We start from the raw sequence: 25,968 nt of genomic DNA, 5'->3' as shown, positions 1-25,968 counted from the left end.
CCAAAGATGTTGCAGCCATGTGGACATCTTTAATATAAAGAGATATGGGTTATGAACTGGGCTTTTTAATAAGAGTTTAATTTATGTTCATATTTCCATGATTTTTTCCATGTAAACTTGCGCTTAGTTTTTAGTCTTTCATATAGACACACACACACTTCTAACATTAAAGTTCTCACATACTGTACATAATGGAAGGTATTGACATTCCCAGTGTACGTTAGGATAGCTGTCCTGGTTTTGGCTGGGACAGAGTTCATTTGCTTGCTGGTAGCTGGTGCAGCGCTGTGGTTTGGATTTAGTATGAGAGCAATGTTGATAACACGCTGATGGTTTAGTCCTTGCTGAGTAGCGCTTACTCTAAATCCAGGAGTTTTTGGTTTCCCAGGCTTGTCCAGCAAGCAGGGGCACAAGAGGTCGGGAGGGGACACAGCCAGGACAGATGACCAGAACTGGCCAAAGGGATGTTCCATACCATATGGTGTCATGCTGGGTGTATAAGCTGGGGGGGCGGGGGGTGACTGGGGGCTGCTGATCGCTTCTTGGGGACTGGCTGGGCATCGGTCAGAGGGTGATGAGCAACTGTATTGTGCATCACTTGGTGTTTTTTTCCCTTGGGTTTCACTCCTCTCTCTCCCTCTCTTCATTATTATTATTGTTGTTGTTGTTGTCGTAATGTTTACTTTATTTCAATTACTAAACTTTTCTTATCTCAACCCATGGGTTTATATTTTTTTCTGATTCCCTCCCCATCCCATTGTGGAAGACAGAGAAGGGGGAAGTGAGCAAGTGTCTGTGTAGTACTCGAGTTGTCACTGGGGTTAACCATGACAATAACACAGTCAGAAGAAAATCTCTGGAGCACAACCAGAAAAGAATACAAACATAAGTCTCCTGAATCCATAGCACATTCCTTGCCCATAAAATAGTGTCTCTTCCCTTATCCTACAAAGATAGCAACAGAAAGATTTAACAAGCAAACACAAAAGGAAAAAAGGATGAAAGGCATCTCTGCTGGAGGAGTAATAATCGTATTGCAGGAATGAGGAGTGCTGTAGGTGATAGGCAGCACAACTACAGCCTTGTCAGCTGACCGGTAATACGTGTCACGCGTGGCGTTACTGATGGAGGTTGAAGTCTTCTGGCTTCTTAGCTTCCCTGGCAAATCCTTCCTTGGTAAATAGCTCAAATGCTAATAATACTGGCGGTGTTATCATTGATCAAGAAATGTTGTTTCATTACTTCCCGTTCTGTTACTGGAGCAAAATGGCTCCCCTAAGAAAACATCTTTTTATTGCTTATTACCTTTTTCACAGACTCTCTAGAACCAAAAGTAAAATCACTGTTTTTCTTACTGTGCCCTGAAATATTTTTTTCAAGCTTGGGATCATGAATAAAATTGCAGACTTCATTTATTGCTATGTATAATACAAAATCATACTCAGTGCCCAATAGTATAGAAATTCTAATATAGTTACAGAACCTAGACTGGTGAAACACTGTACAAATATAATAACATTTTCTGGTATAGAAAAAGGTGCGAAGGTTGTTTTTAGCACCCAGAAAAACACTTGAAAATTGGATCTCAGTACAGATCTGTGTTAACAATTATAAATACTACATATGTATGATTTGACAAAATTTGACAGTGTGGTTTTTGTTGGGTTTTTTTGTTTTTTTTTTAGTTATAGCTGTATTTATTAAAAGAAACGGAAATTTAGACCAGTTTTTCCTTTTCAATATCCGTAGTTTCCAAAAGAACTTTCTAGGATTACAATTAAGCAAAAGGAGAAAACATTTGAAAGTAAATGTACTTATACCATATTCTGCTTCATTAATTTCCTAAACCTGTTGTTGAATGGCTTTTGGGTGATGAGATACCCATGGCTTCCATAGTGGCACATTACTGTGTGATTTAATTCATGCCATTAATATGTGATATAAGCTTGAAAAAGTCTTTTTCTCTTAATGAACAGAAAAGCAGTCGTCTTTTTTTTCTGGCCAACAGAGACATGAAACCCAAGTCAACATAAATTAGTCCTCACAGCACTGGTATTTATTCCACCCTCAAGTATCCTTCCCTTAATGAAGGAAGTTTTTCCCCAACAAAAGTCTGCAGGATGTTAAAGCAGATTTCCTCCTCCGACTGTGTTGTATGAAACTAGAAGGGATCAATGAATGAGTTTTCAAAGAGAAGCAAGGTTGCTGAGGGGGCCTCAATCAGTATTTTTCCCCCAGCTGCAGTTGGGAAGTCGCTGAGGTAGGAGAGAAAGAAGAGGGAGGGGGCTGGATTCTGTCATCTATTGGGAAGCCCCTGCTCAGAAAACATGATAAAGCCCTTTATTTTGGTGACTGTGGTCTTTCCTGTACTTTGAAGCAAGCAGAGGTCTCCAGGAAAGAATAACATGCAGTTACACGATTCAGATTATTACTGGCAATGGTAGAGGTATAGAAACATCTAACTAAATTAAACCAAGTTATCCTAAATGACAGTATTTTACCCACTGAGACCCACAGCCTTCTCATGAGGATGGTGTCCAAAAGAGGGAAGCTGCAGTCCTCACCACACCATGTGCCCAGTTCAGACCCCCCTTCCACTCTCTCCTCTCCAAATTGGTATCTGCTGGCACTTCGTTGGCTTTGGCCAAACAGACAGAACACAGCAGGGAAGAGGAACACAGTGATGCAGCTGTTCCTGTTTGTTGGATGGTAATTTTTTTTAACAAGAAAGTGATTGTGCCTACCTGGTAGGGTTCTGCCAGCCAGTAAAAGGGCACTGACCTGTCATGGTTTCTTCTCACCAAAGTAGTAAAATTTGAGATGAGATACCAGAGGGGTAGAGCACTCCATGAACAGCCAGCCATCAAATGAGCTTTTGTCATCAGCTACCGTTCGGTCTGAAGCTTCTTCATAGTGAATGGGCACCATATCAAAGTTTTTCAACCCTGAAAACCAGGGGGGAAATGCTGGCAATTCTTTGCTGTCTTTCGACAGCGTGGAACAAGAAATAGGAAAATTTGAAAATGGACTAAAGGAAAAAAGCTTCAGAAACCCTACAGGTCACCTGTTTTGAAATCAGATGCTTTCATATAATAGAAGTCAACTTCAGAAGAAGAGAAAGTCTCTTGAGAAATGACACCGGAATCCAATCATCAATTAAAAGACACATTTTTCTGTCCTTCGTGTAGTGTATGAGAAAAGGGATTCTGAAAAAAAGAGAAGCCAAACAGATTTAGAATAAAATAAGCTTACTGTGAATTAAGGAATGAACTTCCATTATTCAATACAAATTTGAAAAGACAAAGAAACTTATCAGACTAAACTAAATCAGGAGTTCACAGCGCTGTAGATGACTCATCATAATTCAAGAAATCTATAACGGTGTGGCGGAAAACATAGAGAGCAGATGGTGCAAAGAATCCTCAGTACAAAACGGAGATCTGCGCTGAGCTTAAGAGCCAGAAGCCATTCTTCAGCCTAGTACCAACGGCAAGAAAGTGCTGCCATTAAAGTGATTAAAAGCCATGCTGTGCTTCTAAGCATTTTTTCCCAAATAGTTTCATTGGGTAACCAAATTAGAGCTCTCCTGCAGCTACTGGATTTGAAACAACTAATTAAAAGAACTTCCCATTGATTCATCATAGGAACATTAGAGCAGTCTTTATAAATGGGCAAATAAGATTTACCTATCTTACAATTTTCCAGTTAAAAAGAGCTTTAACAATAAATGGATAGGATCTTTAGGGAATAAATAACTTCTGCTCTAGTGAGCAACTGTTATAAGAAGCTGAAATATCTCCGTACAAAGTATTGCTTTTGGTAGCACTTCACAATAACTAAAGAAATAGAAACTGAGCTAGCTGCAGGTTTTAATTACTTGGGTTTATTTGACTGTTTATTTGTACAATAAATTTCTGATTGAAATCCTTTTCCCAAAACTCATTATTTCCTCTGAGATGTCAATAGATAACCTTTGTATGACAAATACAGGCTTATCCTTCTGAACATATAAGAAATGGACAATGTTGGCTCTTTTGTGGCTTTTTGTTCAAAAGTACACAAAAGTACACTTTTCCTTTTTTGTTTTCTTTTTTTGCCCAGTACCCTAGTACAAACACAAATATGCTTTTTATATTCACTGTCCTATGTCTACACCTCCGCATTTTGATTTAGAGGATTGGCACAGCGCTACAGGGGTGATGTGAGGGTTTCAGCTTCAAGTGCAGGTGAAGCACAGCTGGTTTAGGAGAGGGCTAAAGTAATTTTCTTTCATTAATTTGCTGCTGAGTTGTTTCCCAGGAAGAAAGCTTGGGTTATTTCTTACACTGAACTTTTGAGAGGATCTTCGGATGTGCCAGGACTGTGTTTTGACATGCGCTTCCTCAAATGGCAGAGTTACTGCAGTGAGCTTAGACTGAAAACCTGCATAAATTGCTGTATAAATCTGGAATTCGGAACCCAAAGAAAAATGCACAACATGCAGCACATATGCAAAGCTTATAAAGGTTAGATCATAATTTAAAGAAGTGTAATAGCACTAATCTATATTTTAAAAACCTAGAAAGGCCAAGAATGTAATTGTATCTACAGTTTAAACTGCTGTTTTCTGTAAATCAACCTCAGTCATTTCCCAGGGATTTGGTTGTCTGACCAGTGAACCCCCAAACACAGTGAGACAAAGCCATGATGTGCTGGGGAAGGTGGCCCAGCTGATGTCCATCACCCATGAGCAGGTACTCAGGGTATCCTAGATGTATCTGAAAGGTTGCTATAGCTCCCTCAACCCGCCTGTAAATCACAGCAAATAACAGTGAATGAATCAAAACAACAAATGGTAAACAAATTTATATAAGCAATACCCTGGTAGGCCTTCGATCACTGTTTAGCAAATACAAATCCATGTTTGCTAGCTTCTTTTTCCCTTTAAGCAGATCTATCTTTGTTGCCTGCTTGAGTAGCTGATTTTACCCCAGATATTACAAGAGCTCAGCTTCACCCTCAACTTCAATAGTAAAAATTTCATTTTAACTGAGGGAGTGGTTATACATACCCAGCGATAAACTTTTGGCCCAAAATCTATGACTGCTTTTCATTTATTTATTTGTATTTTGTACTATTCAGGTACTCTACATTATGCTTTTTAAGGACTTTTAAAAATAAGTTAATCCTTTATTGAGCATAGCAGCAATTCTTTTTTTCTCTCATTCCCTTGCAGCAGACCTGTGGTTAGAGTGGCCTAAGTACAGGTGTAGGACAGTTTCCTGTGTGAGCTCTGTTTTGTCCACTTAATGCTTTTGGTAGGTTTTTTTATTTAGTGTTTCATGTTGAGGTGTTGGGTTTTTCACATCAGAGAGGACTGGACTATTATACTACAGAATAGTTATCCACAGGGAGGATTGGCAGTGGATGGAAGTTTATTTTCTCTCTTGGATAAATGCACTGTCACAAAGAAAGAGATTGTTATGTGCATGTCTGTGTGGCAAGTTTCCCTTTTTTCAAAGAAAAACAATCGGGTTTTGTTTTCTTTAGTGTTTCTTTGCATTCTAGAATTTATTTATTGTTTTCATTTCTTAAACTTCTTGAAATATTTACAGGGAAGAAAACTAAGGCTTGAAATTTTGTGACTAGAAGCAGATTCTTATTTCATTTTCCTAGGGAGACTCTTTCATTCAAAAGATTAAAACAGAAGCTGTAAAAATGTGTTATTTTTAGGAGACAGCTCCTTGGAAGTTCAGAAGAGGTTAAGTAAGATTCGTAATAGAGCGGAATGAGGGAGGGTGTGTAATGAATTGATATTTGTTAGTGGAAAGACAAATAGCAAAAGCTATGAATCACTGGAATAACTTTTTTTTTTTTTTTTTTATGGTAGCTGCTTTGTTCAGCTTTCTCAGTCATCTTCAAGAATGTTGAACAACATGACTGGTTTTGTTGTAAAATTTGGGAAAGCTGCACACCAATAGCATTAAAGCAGCATTAGTACCTGGAGAATATTAGATCTCTTTTGGCATGCTTGACCAGATTAATAACATAAGCTAAGACCATTTCCTAAAATGCGATTTTTGCACCATTTGAAATTACTGCATAGATAACAGTGCGCCTTCTATTTTTAGAAGGGCAGAAAAAGCATTTCTTAAAATTAGTTAACCCCATAACCAAGAGATAATTTGGCTCTGGCGTGCATCCACCCATGCGGGGCCCTTTCCAAAAGCTGCTGGAAGCGGTTCCTACGTGCTGCACTGCAGCAGACCTGCAGTCTCCGTTATAGCAGGTAGGTCTGGGCACACCTTTGCCCCCAGGGTTTGCCCATAGCCCCCTCCCTGCCACTGGCCTCCCCTGACAAGCTGGCTCCTGTGCAGGCAGCTACCTCACCGACCGGCTAAAACACCCTTGCTGCTGCCAGCCCAGCTAGCAGAAATCAACTTCACTGCATCTGGTTTAAGCCGTGTCACTTCATTTTACTCCAAAGAATAAACCCAATGTACATTTTACACAGTTGAATTATAACATTTAATGAAGATTATACAGAATGTAGGATTTACTGTCTCTGAAATGGGGTTCTACCATGGACACGATGTCCTGGGAGCCAGCCTGGTTGTGTGGACCTGGTGGCAGGGACTGGCACAGGCGCCTCTATCTATATTTTTATATATAGCCATTTTCCAGAAGCTGGACTGCACTTCAACAAAGGAGTTACTAGTATGTACTTGAGACGTTAATTCCAGGTTGTATCATCTCCCTGAGAATTGCCATCTGTCATGCTTTTCTGTCTGGAGGTCACTCCAAGTTACCTCGGGTTGGTATCCTAAGACAGTAGTTTGAAAGGATAAACCGTGTGCTTTGTCTTTAACCCTTAGTTATCCTTTTCCCTTTCAGCACCCTCCTTGATAGGTATGGTAAGGAAGGACTGGGCTTCCCAAAACAGCATTGCCCTCTCCTGGCAAGAGCCGGACTTTCCCCATGGAGCAATTCTGGACTACGAGATCAAGTACTATGAGAAAGTAGGTCTCACTTACAGCATCACCCAAAATCAGATCCTAAAGAGCAATATGTTTCATATTTTCAATATTTTTTAAAAATACTCTAAACTTTTCACTTGATCCCACGTGCGATGCTATATAAGTAGACATTTTATTTTGTACTGGTCTTTTGTTGTTTTACTTCTAACTTGTTTAATGACTGTCTTGTTTCACATCAGAATCAAGTTGAGCAGCAAGCAGGCAGTAGATATACCTGTGTTATAGTAACTACATTTATGAACGTGGATAAATGGATCGTATGCTTGAAGATATTTTGATTTATGGATTGTAAACACTTCACGACACTGAAACAATTAAGATGAATGTCAATGTCATTTCATTTTGCGGCATTATTTAGCAATAATTCATGCTTAAATCATAGAGTGCACCAGCCTTGTTTAGAGGGTTACAGAAGGTTACACGAGGGAGAGAAACTGCCTGTCATCCATGTCATATTTCTGACATTCTGTCAAAATTAGGTGATTTCACACAAAAGAGGGCAACAATGTGCAATACCAGTAAAGGTACAAGGTGCACACAAGTATGTCTTGTGAAAGCGTGATTTCAAGCCTACTTCTCCCAAAGCCCAAAACATATTTTGTCATTTCCAGTTGGTTATAGAGCCTTGTACCAGTATAAGATGTAGTGCTAATCAGTGCCTTCATTCCTAAAGACCTAGGAAAATTTTTAAATTTTCTTAACATCTTAAACACTTCCCTGCTAAGTCAGTTCTTGCTGTTTCTCTGTCCCCATCTGAAAGTCACAATGGAACTAATGGATATTAGTTGTGAAAAGACCACAAAGAACAGAAATATAAGCCAAGTAATGAAAGAAATATTTAGGGATGTTAGGCTCTGTAAATAGAATCATAGAATCATTGATCTGAGATTTTTTTTTTCCTTGGCTGCATTGAGATTACGCAGCTTTAATGATGCAGAAAAAAAAAGGTAAACTGGGAAAAAAAATCCAAACAATTTAAACAGCACACCTAGAGGGAGAAGAGACATCGCTTAGAATATTTGGTAGTCAAAGGAAGGAAACCTTACTTTCCTACAGTAATGGAAGTCCTTCAGGTTTTGATCCATTAGCAAAGAAAGCCACCTTACAACTTGGACTGCCCTTGTTTTGTTTGTTGGTACTAAAACAATAACCAAGTGAATTAAACAAGAGAAACAGTGAGATTTTATTCAAGTGAATAGGAACAATTTCAAAGATCTAAAGCCATTCATACAGATGTTAAATTATAAAGGTTATCTTTATAGAAGTCCTTTATCAACAGATTGATTATCTGCTGATATATCATGTCAAATAGCTCTCCTTAGAGGTGTACATATTACTTACTCTTGTCCATTGTGCCGCAAGACTAAATACACAGGATTCACTGCCCTTTGGTGTATACAGTCTAAACCACTCCTATCTGTTTCTACCAAAAAAGAACCATTTTCTGTTTTCACCTTTTGTAGTACATAAGGAGTTATCCTCGAACTATAATCTTCTCTCCCCTCTTAGGTGTGGGGAGATAAATGCACTACTGGCATCTCTTCCACACTATTCCAGCACTATTCCACAGGCATCACCTTTTTCCTAAATCACTAAATGCTTAGCTCTTGAATACACCTTTTATTAGTAAGTTACAACAGGCATGCTGTCTGGCAGTACTGTGTAACAGGCAGAGTAAGAGACGAGCCAGCAACAGCAGTAAAAAGATCACTTATTTGAGTAGAGGAATAGGTATATAAGAGATTTTCTACAACACTTTTTGAAGACTAGATTCTAGAGTGGAGAGATGAGTCATCTAGTACTGCAAGTCAGTCTGATGATTTGCAGTATTAAATGTGATTTTATAACACTTTAATTATATTTAAATAGCGCTGAAGAAATGTATAACAGTAGCACTTGGTAAATATAGTGGCAAAATACAAATGGGATTTGTATATTGGAAAAAAAAAAAAGGATAGTTCCTAACTCAAAGCCAGAAAATACTAACGTGCACATTAATTCAATTATTAACAGAATCAATTAATCCATTCTTATTCACCTTGGAACTCTCTGTATTAAGTAGCATTGTTTGTGTAATGTCAGGGGTGGATAGGTTAGGCTTCCCACTAACCCTCAAAGAGGGAAATATCAGCATTCACGTTCTCAGCAGCAGTGACAAAATAGAGATGGTGTTACATACCCACAAGAAATGTGATAAAAGTGAAAGAATTGTCTACTAGATTTAGTCCTCTACTGGACAGTAAAAAATGCAGCTGAAGTTCAAGAACACGTTGACTATGAGAAGGTCAGAAATTTTATTAGTGTCTTAAGGAGTCAAGAAAAATGCAGAAAACAATAGTCTTAGGTAATAATAAATGCACTAATTTGTAAAATGGAACATCTTTTTCAGTCCTGTCCTTATTCTTTTTTACTGGTCATTTGTATTTATAAAAGAGGATTTGTTTTGATTTATAAGAAATTGTATTTCTCCATCAAGTACAAACACTCAGTCCCCCAGATTCATCTGATTATATCCGTTTCTTAAATTTGCAAAAGTCTGAAGAACTCTGCAGGATTTTAAAGTTTTACAAGTATTAACTGCTATTTCTTATAAGGTTCCTTGTTGATATTTGCAAAATTGTCAATATGACATTGGGGACCACACTGGGGGAGCATGCTTGCATTTAATTATAACCAGCAGCAACTCTGCAGCTCATAAATGGAAGTAATATCTTGTCATGTACTCCCAAGGTTTCATGAAAGATGTGTAAACGTACAGAAATCAAGTACCTGTCTAATAAGCTACAGTGAGCATTCCACAAAACAGGGCAGTTTCCAACAGTTTCATCAGTAGGACAAATTAGTGACTGAACACAGAACACAGAGATGCATCTTTCCATGCGTATCCAGAACAAGCAGAACAAGGGAAGGAGGCTAAACGGTGCTAAATACGCAAGAAACTTATATTTGCACTCTTGTGCAATACAAATTGCACACAGACAACTACTGAAAGGTAAGCTCTCTCTGTGAAAAATATTCACTTCTTCTGAGAAAAGCTACCAAACAATAAAGAAATAGAGAAAGTAAGTTATACAAGGCTATCGATAAGCTATAAGTATGAAACATTTGAATTTTAAAATATAATAAAGCAGCTCAGTAATTTGTCTATTTTAAAGCACCATCTTCCATATGACCTTTTCTTCAGTGAATTGCTGCAGAACGCTCAGAATCGTAACAAAATATTGTTTGGCTTCCTATCCGACTCTAAAAATGGAAATCTTGAGAAAATAAAAAAATTCATTGTGAGTCAATCAATGGGTTGTACAGATTTTTAGCTTCATATTTCGGAATACACTGGTACATATTTATGTGGTTGGCTGACAAGAGGTCACTTTGTTCTGCAGCTTTTCAGCCCAAAGTGCAGTGAACATAAGCTGACCCAGGACATAATTAGAGAGCTGACTTGGCCTGTGAGGAAGACAAAAATTCCCAGACATTCAGCCCAAGATGCTAGGAGTTTCTGTCACAGTAAAGAGAAAAAGTTTTCCATTGCTTAAATAGTTACGTGATGTTACCAGGGAGAGACTGTCATGAGCCTGAAGTAATACTGTATGTTGTGGCTTGGTAGTTGAAATATCTCATTGCTAGAAGATTATTGATCACTCTGAAAACTATACAGTTAGCAACATTTGTCAACTTAGATGATGAGTCTACACCAACACACAAAGAATCCTTTAAATGTTTGACTTTAGAGATCTAAGGTGTACTCTGAAAAGCATTTCTTGATAGACCTTCTTTGGAGTCCTCATAGATACTAAACATTTGCAAACTGTCGGTTGGTACAGGGTGTCTGCCGTGTTCTGCAGTCTGTTAGCTAGCCATTCTATTTTAAAATCCATTAATATCTTCCACAAATAGCCCAGTACTTTAAAAAAAAAAAAAATAATCTCTTATAGGCAGTATTGTCTTTCCCTATAAAAATCAGATTCCCAGTATGAATAGAAGCTCCGTTTCCTTGCTAAGAGTAATCAACTTTTCTTTTATACTTTAAAACTCTTACTCAGACATTGACCAAAGCTTGTACTTTTTGAAAGATACCAGGCCATTGTAATCTATTTACCACTCTCCAAGAAGCTCACGAGTTCGAGTCAGGTGGAGGAGTGGGATGAGATGTGGCCTTGTCACAGCCTTGTCATGACGCCAAGTCCTTCCGTCACAATTCCCTCATGGGAAGGGAAAAGCAGTCGGCGGTGGATATACACTATGCCGGCAGCACTTCAGGTTGTGCAGCTGAACTGGAAAATGCTTATTCCTCCCCTTTTCCACCCAAACCCTTAAAGTTAATCATCAAAAATTAATGCTCCCAGAGAGCTGTATTAAGCATATCAATCTGTATACTTATCAGCAATTGTATTAAGTTTATTCTCCCATATGGCCCAAATACACCAGCTGGATTATATTTTCTGTTGCGCACAAGATAATATATAATTAGCAGAGGAAGCCTCTCTATAGAGAACAGATTTTAATGGAATGTACCCAAGTGATATCCCAAGGCATGGCAATGACATCTCCAGGCAGAGAATATCTTTTGGAGCAGGATATAGAGGGGGGGGGGGGCTGGCTGATGATTCTTCACTTTCTCGTCTTTGGATGAAATTTACACTAAAGCCAAATCCCTCTGACAAAATATTTCATTTTGTTGGCAGACTCAATTTACAAATCACAGGCAGTTTTCACATAAAAATTGTAACTCACCTCCATATGACAGTGAGCGGACAGGATATGTAGGATGTCAGATAGGACTTTTCCTCCATTCCAGTATTATTTAGAGTTGAATTAATAAATAAAAGAGAGAAAATAACTGAGCAGTAGAGGCAAGGGGGAAATTAGTTTTTCAATGAGATTTTAAAAAGAGATGAAGAGCCGATAAGGCAAAGAGATAAAGTACCAGAATTAAAGGATTAGAAAGCAGTATGACCTTGTTAATTTTTCTATCAGTCTACAGCTGTATTTATTTAGCTTATACAAGAAATGGTGCTCCTTCTTAATATATATTATTAAAACAAGCACCGCTATTTCTTTGAATATTCATTAATACGAATTAAAATGAGCCACCCTGAATATAAGTAGTAAAATACTTAAGAGACCTTGAGGTAAATGACTTTGATAGCAATAATGTGAAGATTTAAGACAATCAATGTTTTGAATGACAGTATTATTTTTACAAAAATTAATATGGAAAATGATTAGCAAGAACGTAATTTTCTCTTTCAGAATTGTTTGTCCACAGTAGTATTCTGTAGTTTATCTGTAGCAAATCTATCTGTGTAGAAATATATTTCAAAACCACAGAAGTGTATATATACAAGATCACATACTTTGCACTTTGATGGTAAAAAGATGTGACACTTGGTACCTGTACAGAGGTATGAACTGATAAGCCTTGCCAATTTTTTTTCCACGCTTTTTGAGGAACAGATAATCTTGTGCTATGCTCGGTACCGTACTGAAGACTAGCACAGCAACCTCATGCTCCTGGGAGCCCGGGGAACACACCAAGCTCACTTTCCCACATGTGCCCAAGTTGTTTCATTCCAGCTTTTTTTCCCATGTGAGCTGCCAGTGTACGGTGTGTGACCCATCTTGGTTTAGGACAACAGATGTTCCTCTGTGTCTTCTCCAGCTAAGGAGATATTTCATTACAGTCTTCTCAGATTAATTCAGTTCTGCTCAGGCAGAATGTGACCCTGCTTGAATATCAGCTGGATTCAAACCTCACTGACCAGGAGCCATACATGTTCTCATTAGACAAGATATGTACATTTCTTATAAGAAGCCATGTCATGTTGATCAGACAATCCTCTGAACTTCTGGGTAATGCTTTGTAAAGACAAAATAAAATTAGTAATTTCTTTTCTATAGCCCTATGCCTTTCTGTGAGGTCTGTATGACATGTGTGAGGTTCATTGACCCACAACCTCCCTCCTACTCAAAAAGTTAAACCGCTCCAGTCTGTCCACCCCCTTTAGTTACAATTTCACATAATGCTGAACGGAGTTAGAAGGATCACTTTTTTTCAGGCACTGCAATGTTACAGCTTCCGTATTTCCCTGAAGTACCAGCTAATACTTTCTTGGCTCAGATTTTGCTTTTATGTTAGATTTTTAAATCATGAAGAATAATCTACGCACCAGCTCCAGCCCACATGAGGCCGAAGGGAGCCTGCAGACTGTGCGCTGTTACTCCTGAGCAGCACAGTTCATTCGGTACTGTTGTGGCTGGATTGTTACCATGTACTGGTTCTTTCTCTGGGCACATTCTTTTATATATACCTACCACAGCATGCTTGATAACCTTGCAGGCTTCCTGCCTAAATGTTAAAGTCAACGTGGGTGGCAAAACTGGGGAACAGGAGAAGGCTTGTAACGATAGGGATGTGCTTTTCAGGTGCCTGGCCACTCAGTGAGTATATGCAGTATAAAATAGTGAGCGCTGTGCTGTTAGCATTGAATGATCAGCTGGGCAATTTTTAGCCTCATGCTAATCATTCTCTTTTAAAACGAACGCTTTGCTCCTGTAATATTTTTCAATTATTCAAATTACTTGAGGCGTAAGTAGCAAACTGCTGCCTCCAAGTAAAATGTTTCTGATGTGACTAGAAGCAAGAAATGTAGGGCTCATGCAGTAACACATTTTCATTACATTTTCAGCATGTTCTCATAAGAAAAAGAGCATTGAGTGATATAGATACTTAAGAACTTTTGGATAGTAGTATTAGGCAGACCTTCGTATTTGCCCATAGCTGCAGGAACAGATCAGCATGTCACTGCAAGGCACCAGAGCCCCAAGGAACACCTCTGGCATTCTCGGCCGTTTGGAGCTCCTGGGAAATGAACCATGTCTGGTAAATGTTTTTAAAAAACAGTCACTACAAATGCGCTTTGGGAGATGATCATTAAAATGAAATCTCCTAGCTTATTTTAGCATAGTAAGTGATGTTAAACAAGCTTCTCAGTTTTCCTATTCTGTTGTTATTAACCTAGTTTCCCAAGGGAAGAACTGTAAAAGCCTTAGATTCTTTAAAAAAAAAAAATAGGTCTCAGGACTGTTGAAAATGAGAGTGAATAATTATGAGACTCTCTGACCAGATATAATTTTTGCCTGCAGGAAAGAACCTAAGGACCTTGCAGCAGCTATTATTAATGACACTGATATAATTACTATTAGGAGAAAAAGTAATCTGGCCTCTAAATATCTGTTCCATGCAGCAAAGGGTTTATCATAGAAGTTCTGAGCTAGGCCTTCTCCATTAGGTGCCTGGTTTGGCTAGTCTCCTAATCGTTCTCGTCAATTATTTAGATATAGCTTCTAAACATTCGTATTTAATAATAAAGTAGCCTACAGAGCTATTACTGTTGTCGTTCCTGCTGAACCAAAAAATCTCAACAAGAAATATAATGCTGTTTAAGCAAGCCTAGTGGATTTGATTTAAAAAACCACATAGTTCAGTCTTTGCTGATCTTGTGTTCTTGTCTGTAGCCAATACCATTTTCCCCAAGGAAAACTGCACATACAATGCTTATTGAAGTAACTGCTAGAAGAGCCACACAAATTTAGTAAAGGTGCTTTAATGACTTTGAATAAATGCTTTTCAAACTCTTTCAAAGACATCAGTATAGGAGTTGTGCGAACTATTACAAGGCAACAAACACAGCTAGTCCATACTTCAGAGGAAGCTAAGAAAGCTAAATCCACTGATAGCAGAGGTTGATTCCTAATAAAAGGAATTATTAAACATATCTGCTAGCCATTCAGCATTCGAACTTCAGAAAAAAATAGTTTAAAAAATAGATTACTCACACAGCAAGAATAGTAACATTAACTGCAGGAATCAGCTATTAATCTTAAGTGTATGGTTAGGTAGCGTCAAAAATCAGAAGCAGCTATTGTATAGTACAGTAAGTTCAGCTCCCTCCCAAGGACAAGCTTTTGATGATTTTGATGAACATATTGTAAGAAAGAAATGTTGTCTCTTCAGAGAGAATATAGCAATTGCACAAAAGGAAGTGGTAAAAAGTTTAACATGTTTAATCCTGAAATAATAATACAGAGGATGTACTCTCAACTTAAAACATTTTATTATTGTTGTCATTGCTGTTATTAGTAACTAGTTTCAGTGTATTCACCTTTGAGTTTTGGTGCAGTAAGTTTTAGTAGTATCTGAAGTCAGATTTGTAGTTCCTTCAAGTACCTTAACGCACAATCTGGAGTCAAACTTTGAAAGTTTGACATATTTTTACAAAAAGAACGGTGAGCTTTGTGAGCAATGACCTAAAAATAATTAGCATAGTTTCCAAAAGATGGCCATCTAAGGAAAAATAATTTCCATATTTATAAGTTAAATACAATGTCCAGGTCTCCATTTCTCTAAAACCTGTCCGAACGTTTACTTTAGACCTTCTTAAAATAAGAGCTAACTTAAACATTCCCAAAAGTCTTCATCTATAAGTCCAAACTGTTTTAAAAACTAGGGACAGTGCTTTCACAATACACAAACTACGTACTGTTTGTAAGTTGTTCTTTCGCAGCCAAAAAGGTGGATTCGCAGACCAAGTCAAGAAGTTGTGTACTTTGAGAAATAAGTGAGGTTATATCTTTCTTTAAATGAGGGAATGTTCCAATATGAGGTATCATTTCACTTTTTTCCTGTTTTTTCCTGCAGTCTTTCCTATACTCAGGACATTTTGGGGAGTTACATGTAATAAGACGTATTCTTTTGGGGAGGAAAAACAAAGTTTGGATTTTTTTTCCTCTCTTCTGAGACTGCATTGCAACTGCACACTAACTGTGCAGAAGGAGAGATTGTTACTAGTTTTCCACTTTTAATATTTTGTTCACACTGAAATGGAAACAAAGCCACTAACTGAATCATAAGCAACCTCTTTTTTGTTAAGTAGTGATGTCCCCAAGCAGTCATTCTGGGAGAAGGCAGAAAAAAACAAAAGAAAAGAGGAAGCTCTTTTAAGGAGACCCATTCCATTTCCATGCAATAAAACGTACCATTTCCATGTTTAACATTAGTATAAGCATTTTACCATGTATTAAATAAAAGCTGTGGGTTTGGGGGGTGGTGGTGGTGGTGATTGTTGAAATGAAAAATGAACATTAGAGGAGCTTTTCATTTAAATGCATGATTTTGTTAGCCAACTGGAATTCATAGAAAGGGCATGCTATTCAGTTACTCCCACGTAGTTTTGTTAGTTTTATACACTAATAGAATCATGAGTGTTTATTTTGTTGATTTAAAGAAACATAATGTGAAAATTCTCTTTTTTCTTTTTTCTTTTTTTTTTTTTTAATGTATTAGTATTAATAGTTTCAAAGTGCCCTTTCTTGATGTTCTTGTCAGGGAGGCTGAGTTAACAGCCTATTATTATGTACTCCTTACTGAGCTCTTAATAGCTTTAGAGTCTTTTGTAGGAATTCACCTGCTGCTCATAAACACATTTATGTTGCTGTAGGAACTAAACCAGGTTGATGCATCTTGTATCTGCAATGACCTTGCACAAACTGTCTGGGTTTGCGCATACTGCCAGGAGTACTAACATACTATGTTAACACAATGGCGATTCTTTAGTGACTGAGGCAGCTCTTCCCTTTTAATAAGGTATTGTCACCTGTCCGTAGATTTCTTTAAAGTTTTTTCAGACTTTTTTTGTTTGTTTTTACCAACTCCAAAAGTATTGTTCCTGGTAAAGTTAGAAATGGGCACTTCCCTGATGGAAAAATAGGAACAAAACCTACTTTCTTGGTTTTGAAAGTGTAAAATCAGCATTTTGGTTTTTTTCATTTTAGATTGTTTACTTTGTCCTTTGAAACTCATGTTAAACTAATTGGAAAAATATTTCCATTTTTGCTTTATACTCCACTACTAACTCACTGATGTGTTTGAAGAAAACATGAATTTAAATACTATGATACATTTACTGATGACGTAATGCAAGGATCTGCAATAGAGTCATGACACCAGATATTAATTCAGCCCTTTTAATATTATAGGATAGATGTTTGCTGTCTGCCTGAACTGAGACACAAGATGTACACACATGCTCACAAATACACAAAGAATGTCATATTTCAGTGATTGTTCAATACATTTTGATGTATTTAAATCTGAAGAGGTTTGCATAATGAAAAATGCTACACAATCCCAAATGATTGTCCCTATATATAAATCAGCATGTTCCCTCTTGCCTCTCATTTATTATTTGTATTGGAGTGATCAAAGTCAAACTTTAGTTAGTGTCAGACTTTGTATTTTAGAGCCGAAATTCTTCCTCCAAAACTGATTTTTGTAGGGTGATGCTGACCAATTAATACTGTCCTATTGACCTGTATTAATATTGTCAACATTATTGTATAAGTCCTGATTTTCTTTGAAAAGGAAAGTAATTCTCCCAAACAACTGTATACACAGCACGTGAAAGACTTGTTAGAATGTAACATGTAGATTTAAATTAATCTTAATGACTTCAATCATTTATTCCAGATTCACAACAGCAATCTGAATCAATTCTACCTGTAAAAATAAGTAATTTGCTTACTTAAATAAAAGTGATAGCTTTGTTAAGGACAGGAACTTGTTGGAGCAAGGCCAGAGGAGGCCACAAGGATGATCTGAGGGCTGGAGGCCCTCTCCCGTGCAGACAGGCTGGGAGAGCTGGGGTGGCTCAGCCTGGAGAGGAGAAGGCTGCGGGGAGACCTGAGAGCCCCTGCCAGTGCCTGACGGGGCCCTGCAGGAACGCGGGAGAGGGGCTTGTTACAAGGGCGAGGAGTGTAGGACAGGGCGATGGCTTTAAAATGAAAAAGTGCGCGTTTAGGTTAGATAGAAGGAAGAAATTCTTTCCTGTGAGGGTGGTGAGACACTGGCACAGGTTGCCCAGAGCAGCTGCAGCTGCCCCATCCCTGGCAGTGCTCAGGGTCAGGCTGGACGGGGCTTGGAGCAACCTGGTCCGGTGGAAGGTGTCCCTGCCCCTGGCAGGGGGCTGGAATGAGATGGTCTTTAAGGTCCCTGCCAACCCAAACCATTCTGTGATTCTACAGTTCTATGATTTCTGATTAATAGCACTAAACTACAGCTAACTGCTCTCTTAAGTGTATCTATGAAACAAGTAAACAGCTATACATAGTTTTGCTTTACGTATGGCTTGTTTCGAAGCTGCTGTATATCAATAAGGATCTTTTCTGTATTTGCCAGGTAGGAAATAATTCAGTAGCAAATGAAAAGAGAAGTGTACATTAGTCTGCGCTTCCAAAAGTGAAAGGTATTTATGTAGAAGATTGAACCTAGGCTTAAACTAGTCTTAAAATCAGCCCAGCCACTCTACCTGTCCTAACACCCTCCAAGGCTGAAACATATTTTAAAAAGGAGATGGAAAGTCTTGTTGCCTCAAGAGGGTTTTAATACAGTAGTTTTTACAAGGGTGTTCTGTAATTTTCTACCAAGATATTATAAACCTGACAAAATATCCAGGACAGAACAGGAGCTCGAATCCAAATCCTGGGCCTACCTGCCTATGGATATTGTAGGGAATCTGAAATTAGGCAAGTTAAGCAGTTTTTGTCGTCAGCACCGTTACAGCTGAGTTTTGTGTAGCTGCCTCAGTACTGTACTACATTTTTAGGGTTGGTAGAATCACTTGAATTTCACAGCTTTGAAAATACGATTTTTTTTTGGTTGTTTTTTTTTTGTTGTTTGTTTGTCAAAATAGAGCATTGGCTATATTGTATTGTAGCAAGTCACCATCATTGTACAAGCCTTCTGAAAAGCTGGATCGTTGCTCTTGTGTTGAAATTCCACTTCAGTTGTAAGATGTTTCCCTACTTTAAAAATGTCTCCACACTTCAGTGTGAGGTAGGGAAACCTCGACTTTGGGTTCTGCTGGGAAGGAGTGCAGCAGTTTTGTGAGTACAGCTGCAGTTTTACTCATGCTGATAATGTTAGGCATGAGAAGGTTGCCTGCCATATTTCTCAGTAACTTAGAGACCTTCAAGTGTTTGAACTGTGGCTTTTTTCATTACAGATTTTTATATCACGTGAATTGTCCTTTTTTGTTATCTCTCCCCCAGGGTCTTGCATTTTCAATTTAAAAGTTTCATTATCCAGTGACCTACTTCCCATCTCTAACTAGAAGTACCGTTCCTATGATCTACAGAGATATATTGAGTTGGACTGGACAAATCACTGATATTCATGGTTATGCACTATTTCTTATAGACAAGGAACTAGAGTATATTCAATAAAAGCATCAGGAAGCAGATTTAAAACAAAAAAATGTATTTTTTTTAAAATCAGTTTGTAATTAAACTTGTTGCCTAGGGATGTTTTGGAAGCCACTAGCAAAACTGGTTCAAAAAAATAATTAAGTATATTTGTGGAAGAAAAGTCGATGAGCTGTAAAACATAATGAAGCAAATTTAGTTAATTCAGACACCCACTACTCTGCAGATTTCTGGACGCTGGGGGACTGTTAAAGGTGAGCATGGGGAGAAGGAACCTCTGCTGTTAGTGTGGAGTCTCAGGTCTCCAGTGGCACAGACAGGACTTGATTCAGAAATTTGAACTATGAATCTCATATACCAAATAACTGAGTTGGGAATTAGCCCACTGGCTGTAGGTACATTGTTCTCTGGGCATGTTTCACAACAGAGGCAGTCACAGAAAGCTTCCAATCTTCGGATTTTGCAGGATTGCATGGTACCTGTTGAGCTGTGTTTGTCAGCAGCTTTATTTTCTCGTTATGAAGTACACCCTGGTGTTAGGTATCTCAGAAGAAAGTGTGCTTTATTGACAGCAAAACTTCTGAATACAAGAGCAGATTTTTACCATTAGGAAACTAGTTAGTGCTTACAGTAGCTCCTTGATTCTTTCCGACTGGAAAAGGCAGTTCAGGGCAAAAGAAAATTAAAATGAGTGGAAAAATGAGAAAATTCTCAAGGGACGACTGGACAGGCTGACATTTTTATATGCTGAAGGTAGAAAGAGTCCTGGAGATCCTGGTACAGAGGTTTTCACTGGTAAGTATTTGTAATTAGCAAACAAATGTCACCAGAGTGGCTCATAACTGCCTGGAAGGTGGAATTTAACACCCACGCTTATCTGACAATTCCAGTCACACTGCCCAACTCCCTTTATTATATTGTGAACTGCATCCTCTTCCATCATGGACTTCAGTTGCAGACCTGGTTTTATTCTTAATAATAATAATAACAACAATAATAATAACAATAACAATAATAATAACAATAATAATAATACAACAGTAATAGTAATGCAACAATAATAATAACGCAACAATAATAGCTAAAATAACAATAATTATAGCTATAATAACAATGATAACGATGATAATGTATTGTTATAGATTTATTTCATATATAAATTGCAAACATATAATGTTATATTATGAAATGTATAATTTCTATAATTCTATTATATTTATATGATGTAAAATAATAAGACAATAAAATAAACCCTCCTTGCCAGTGCGATCAGCAGTGTCCTGCCTGCTGCCGTGATGCCTGGTGGTCCCGTTTGGCCTGCCCTGCTAAGCACAGCCCACCTCTCGCCTCATTGCAGTGGCGAGAATGTTGACACGACTTTAGAGTCACCCTGTCCTCATCTCTCCTCGTTTAATTTTCTCTTTTTCGTGGTTCACCTCACGCCAACTCATTTCTGCCTTTCCAGGTATATAATCCAATTAAAATGAGGTTTGGCTGGGGTTTGGCCTTTCCATATTTTCTTTATGATTGGTCATCTGTTCTTCCCGTTTTCTTGTTGACAGCTTCACTTTATGTATGGAGAAAGTGATGAGCTGACTGACAGGCAATCAAAATATACAATATTGAAAGGCCAAAGAGGGAAAGCACACTTTAGTATTTCAGCTCCCCAAACTGTTACATCTGAGATTAATCACAAGGGAGGTCGAGAAGGGAAGGGAGAAGATTACAACCTGAAGTGGCTGATGCCTTAAAATGCTGTAGGTTTCTTCTCTGAAGCCCGTACTAGAGCCATCGGTGATTGTCTCTATGGCCCTACTTTTTCCTGTCAGAGTTTTCATTTTAGTTTGGATTGGTCGTCAGATCTTTGTAATCACTTTGCTAAATTTAAGTTTGTTGGTCAGCTGGAAACCAAAGGTACAAGATTTTTAGGAAGTGGGTTTTTAAGGCTATGAATGATGTCTTTTACTATTATTTCTATTATTGTAATTTTCTTGTTGCTTTGTATTGCAATGAGAATTTACCTAATCCTGTTGATTATATTGTAATCAGAAAGTAAGTAATATTAGAAGCACATTTTTGAACCTGAGTCTTTTCCCTAATATCTTCCAAATATTACTGTTGGCATTGATTTTAATAGATATACTGTATGTCAAAATAGTCTAAGAGAAAATCACACACAAAATTAGTAAATACAAAGAAGCTTTCAAAAACAGACTTTGAGTTTCCTAGGTGTAGTTACTTTAACTGATTTCAGTATAATTACTCCTCATCTAAAACAACCTATGTAAGATGAGAGGTGAGATATGAGTAAGGGCAATAGGCATCCAGAAATGGTATTATGGAAATATTTTATTGCAAAGAAAGAAAATAATTTTTGAGAATGACTGGGGACAAGTTATTGGTGACAGGAATATAGGCAATATAAATCAGAGGCAATTTCCATAAATTAGAGCTGTGGGGGCTATGTTTTTCATGGAAAACACAGACAGTAGGTACAAACTCCACAGTTAGCTGATACTTGTCTTCAATAGATTCTATTTGAACTGATTAATCACCTATTGACTGTACCTAGTAATTACCTACTGTTTTATTCTCATGTGTATCACATCATTCAAGTTCAGGTGACCCTGAAGTTAAGTAAGTGCTATCATAGCTGATTCCATGAGCACAGTAAGGAAGAGACTGGAGATTTCATTTCACAATGGACCAGAGCTATGATTAGTAAAAATTCTGATCTGCCAGAATTGTGGTTATTCCTTTAAAATAATGATGCTTCCTCTGTAGGTCGCATTGTGTATATCCTTCAGATAGATGTATCTAGGAAAGAGGAAAAATGTGACCAAATGGTCTCATAAAAGAATCTTTTTTATTATTGGTGCTTTTATTTAAACATTGATAACGTCTGAATCATGGAACTCCAAATCTTCTTTACTTTAATGTGGTACTTATTCAGCTTTGACATTGTGCTTTAGTGCACAGGAGAAAGACCTGGTCCCTGTAGTATATAGATTGAATCTCTGTTAGTATTTCTTTTTGTTAAGTGATAGTGCTCTGAAAAGGCTGAGCAGGATTATATGGCTTAAGTACAGAATCTTCATGTTGGAGGACAATGGATATAAACTAGAACATGCATCTGCAAGCAGTTGATAGTTAATGCAGTTACTGTCTCCATGGATTCTTTCCACACACATACATTTGGAAGTTGTAGGTACACAATAAGTATGTTTTCTGCTGGCAGAAGCCTTTGAAAACCCTTTCCCCAGTGTCACTTTAAGAAGGCTTTTCAGCTACTCATGGGACTCAACAAACCAAATACCTTGATTGTCATTTGTAAAATAAGCTAGACACAGTAAATTGCAAGAGAGTGGTAATGCCAGGAGCTCCCATTATGTATTCTAAATGACAGAAAGTTATATTTGGTTAACTTTTTCAATCGCTAAAGTAGGGGCTGATATTATTTTGATGAGAGCTATATTTCTCTTTTCCAGTCGAATAGAAATGGTGACAAATCCTGTATGCCTGAAAGTGCCTGGATTTTTATCAGTGCTTTACTGGCACTTTTACTTTAAAGACTTTACTGTCTTTTAAAGGTTATTTGAGTACTATGAGTGAAATTCTGCATTTCAGCTTTTATTTACATTAATATTTTTTGTCAATAAGTTTTTAGTTATACATACATTTTCTCAACCATAGCATCAGAATGTAAACACTTGGTTTGAAGTATGAGTCTAAACTGATAAAAATTCGTCACATTTTGGTTACTCTTTATCCGTTTCTTGGGTTTTTTCATATATGTGCACAAAGTCTCCATTTCTGTGCTGCTTCCTTCTGAAGTAAGGGAGGGATAAAAGCAGAGCAGCATGTTCACATAGGTGTGGCGTGGGGAGGTTTATCTATTTCTTTGCAAGTGTTAATGTCATCAGAGGGAGTCCCCTTTCTTTTCAGCATATGAGAAAAATAGTAATACTCATCACAATAATAGAACATTTGGATATTGAATGAATATAACTTTTATTCATAAAGTAGCTACGTCCAGTGAGTAAAGAGCTGTCATTTAATCTGACAATGTCATACAGTGGAAGTGTTTCATTACAGCATGGTTGATGGGACAGACCCAGGGATTCTGGTACATTGGAAAAGCAGAAGGCTTTTCAGGATTTTTTTATACTCTTGATTCTGCTACTCCATTAAATGAGTTTGTCTAGTCTTAGACCATTAGCACCATTGTAACTTCCAGTCAGTCAGTCTGTTTCTTTAGATATGAAAAAATGTCTTGAATATAAAGCCAAGTATAAAATTAGGATAGATACAGACTCGGACTCTCATGCACAGGTGGCTGCAGGAAAGAGTTTGATTCTGAAAGGTGTTCATGTTCATGCAGAGACCAAACTGTCGTGGATTCCTGAGCGGTCTGTCATAATCAGAACTGAATCCACTGACAAGAAGCATCACACAAACAAGAAAAATTCAATTTCCTTAGAAATAGAGATAGAATTTTCAAAGTTCATAATAAAATTCTGTTTAGCTTGGACGGGTGGTCATAGGATCTGTATTACATTGTGTAATAACATTGCCATCACTTCTCATTTGGATTATATTTATGTTTAATTACAGATTTTCACCAAGATAAATTTGCAGAAGGCTGTGGAAGAGGTCTTATGAATTTCCTTGTACCAGAGTCTGACTAGCAATTACATATTATATTAGACAGACTCATTTAACTTATGTTTAAACCCTTAGCCCCTGTGCTTAGAACTGCTTCTTGTGAGTCCTATGCCATCTTAAGACCACAAATGCTGCTCTGATACTAGTGTGAAGGATCAGAGTATTTCTTGTACTCCTATATGAAATCTGAGGCATACATAATGGCCAGCGGTTCACCTACTGCTTAATTGCAATGGGAAATACAGCCACATCAGTGAAAAATTTATTTTATTTTGCAGATTTTCTAGTAATCCTTTATAGTTATCAAGAAATAGAGAACAGATATAGTCCTTGCCATTTCCCATTGATCCTGATCCCATCACTGTTCAGGTCAGAGATCTATCACAGAGCCTTCTAGCCCACAAAACCATGCTTCTTTTTGAGGGAAAATAGGGTGCATGTCAGGAGGGCTGATATATGTCTAAATTTTGTCACAACATAAAATCAGGGTCTGGTAAAAGCGTGCACTAACATACAGGAAGTACATCTAAGTCCTGCAGTTTAAAATTCACTTTTTGAACCCAGAATCCATGCAAAAGTGAGTGCATATTGTCTGTGGCAAGAATAAGACAAAGTATCCCATACTTCTGCAGACTAGAATTCTATGGCTTTATTCTGCGATCATCTTTAGCCTTCCTGGGAAAGGCCACGGCAGAAGGAGCGGCCAACCTTGAAAGCCACCCCCAGCAACCTCTGTGGAAAGCTCTGGCTTTCCAGGAAGGCTACACATCTTGTCACTGTCATGAGGAGGGAGTAATGACAAAGCACCCACTCTTTGGAAAACTGTCTTACGTATGAATCCAGTCCAAAAAGGCTGATTTCTTTGTGTGAAGCATTCACATAAAACAATGTGAAGCTTCTAGCTATTAATCACTTTGTCTCGAGTGTGAGTAGCTTTCTCCTCAAGTACCAGGTACTGAAGCTTTTTCTTCTCAGACACACCAAGGGGACAGGTTACCTTTCCCCTGTTCCACTTGCAATAACAAATACTCCCCCTTCTCTCATATGACAACAGTATTACTTTTGTGGCTGCCTACTCCCAGACAGCATTTTTCAGACCATGGGATGGACGGCGTAAGAGGCTGCAGAAAGGAAAGAAGATGGGGGATGGGGGGGCACAGAGATGGGACCCCAGGCAGGTGGTGAGGGGCAGCAAGCCAGACAACCATTAGAGGTGGCCAAAATGCCTTCCACCACCCAGAAGGGACAGAGGTGGCTGTTCTTCAGGAACTTGCCGTTATCCACAGCCTGCCCACGCAGATGGAGGGACCATTTTGTTGATTAAATATTACCATCATAGTCCTTGTCACACTCATCATCTTTGACCAACTACAAATAGTAAATGATACTTGACTGTCTGTCCACATCCCTGGTTAGGGAGCTGCTGTATCCCAAATGCTGTGTTACACAAGCAGTAATTAGCCTGTAATAACAGATATAGCTCAGACTGGGTTTTTTCGGAAGTCATTCCCAGTTCTTTGCTGTCACTGGCCTTGTTCTGCAGGCTTCAGGGAGTAAATCACACCAGTGGATCCCAGGGAGTCTACACCAATTTTTGACAAAAGTTCCATTTCCATCCTCCTCTGAAGGAATGTATTTCTTTCTACAATTCCATTGAATTATTTCTCTGATCTCTTCAGCAGGTCAGAAAAAAAAAAAAAAAGTAAATTGTTAAATGCTTAGAACTTGATTTCAAGCAGCAAAGTAGTCTGGAGAAAAGAAATGACTTGCAACTATTAGGTCGTGCGGTGAAACCCCTTAGGTAGTGGTCTCCTCCTTATCTTATGGTTTGTGGAGCCTAAGTAAAAATTTCCAGAGCATTCCAGAGTATAAAGTCTCTGTCTGCCTACCTGGGCCATGACAGATGGAGCATGTGGTACTTGCTAAAACTTTGAAATAAACCATACTAACGCCTGTATAAAACAAGCATTTGCTGTTTACATAACCTGTAAGGAACATATCCAGAATCTTTCCTTCACTGGATGCC

The 25,968-nt window shown here is 38.0% G+C and overlaps 1 protein-coding gene across 2 annotated transcripts in view; it reads left to right on the top strand.

The window, feature by feature from the left end:
* The window catches only part of EPHA6 (EPH receptor A6), a 513,578-nt gene that overhangs the window by 348,637 nt on the left and 138,973 nt on the right, over positions 1-25,968 (top strand). For both annotated transcript variants that reach the window (XM_056329721.1, XM_056329720.1), the window contains exon 6: positions 6,874-6,998. In XM_056329721.1, coding sequence (XP_056185696.1) covers positions 6,874-6,998 — 125 coding nt within the window. The remainder of the gene's footprint in view (positions 1-6,873; positions 6,999-25,968) is intronic.

Source organism: Falco biarmicus, chromosome 2 (genome assembly GCF_023638135.1).
Source record: "Falco biarmicus isolate bFalBia1 chromosome 2, bFalBia1.pri, whole genome shotgun sequence".
Taxonomy (NCBI): domain Eukaryota; kingdom Metazoa; phylum Chordata; class Aves; order Falconiformes; family Falconidae; genus Falco; species Falco biarmicus.
This window is presented reverse-complemented; position numbering and strand designations above follow the sequence as displayed.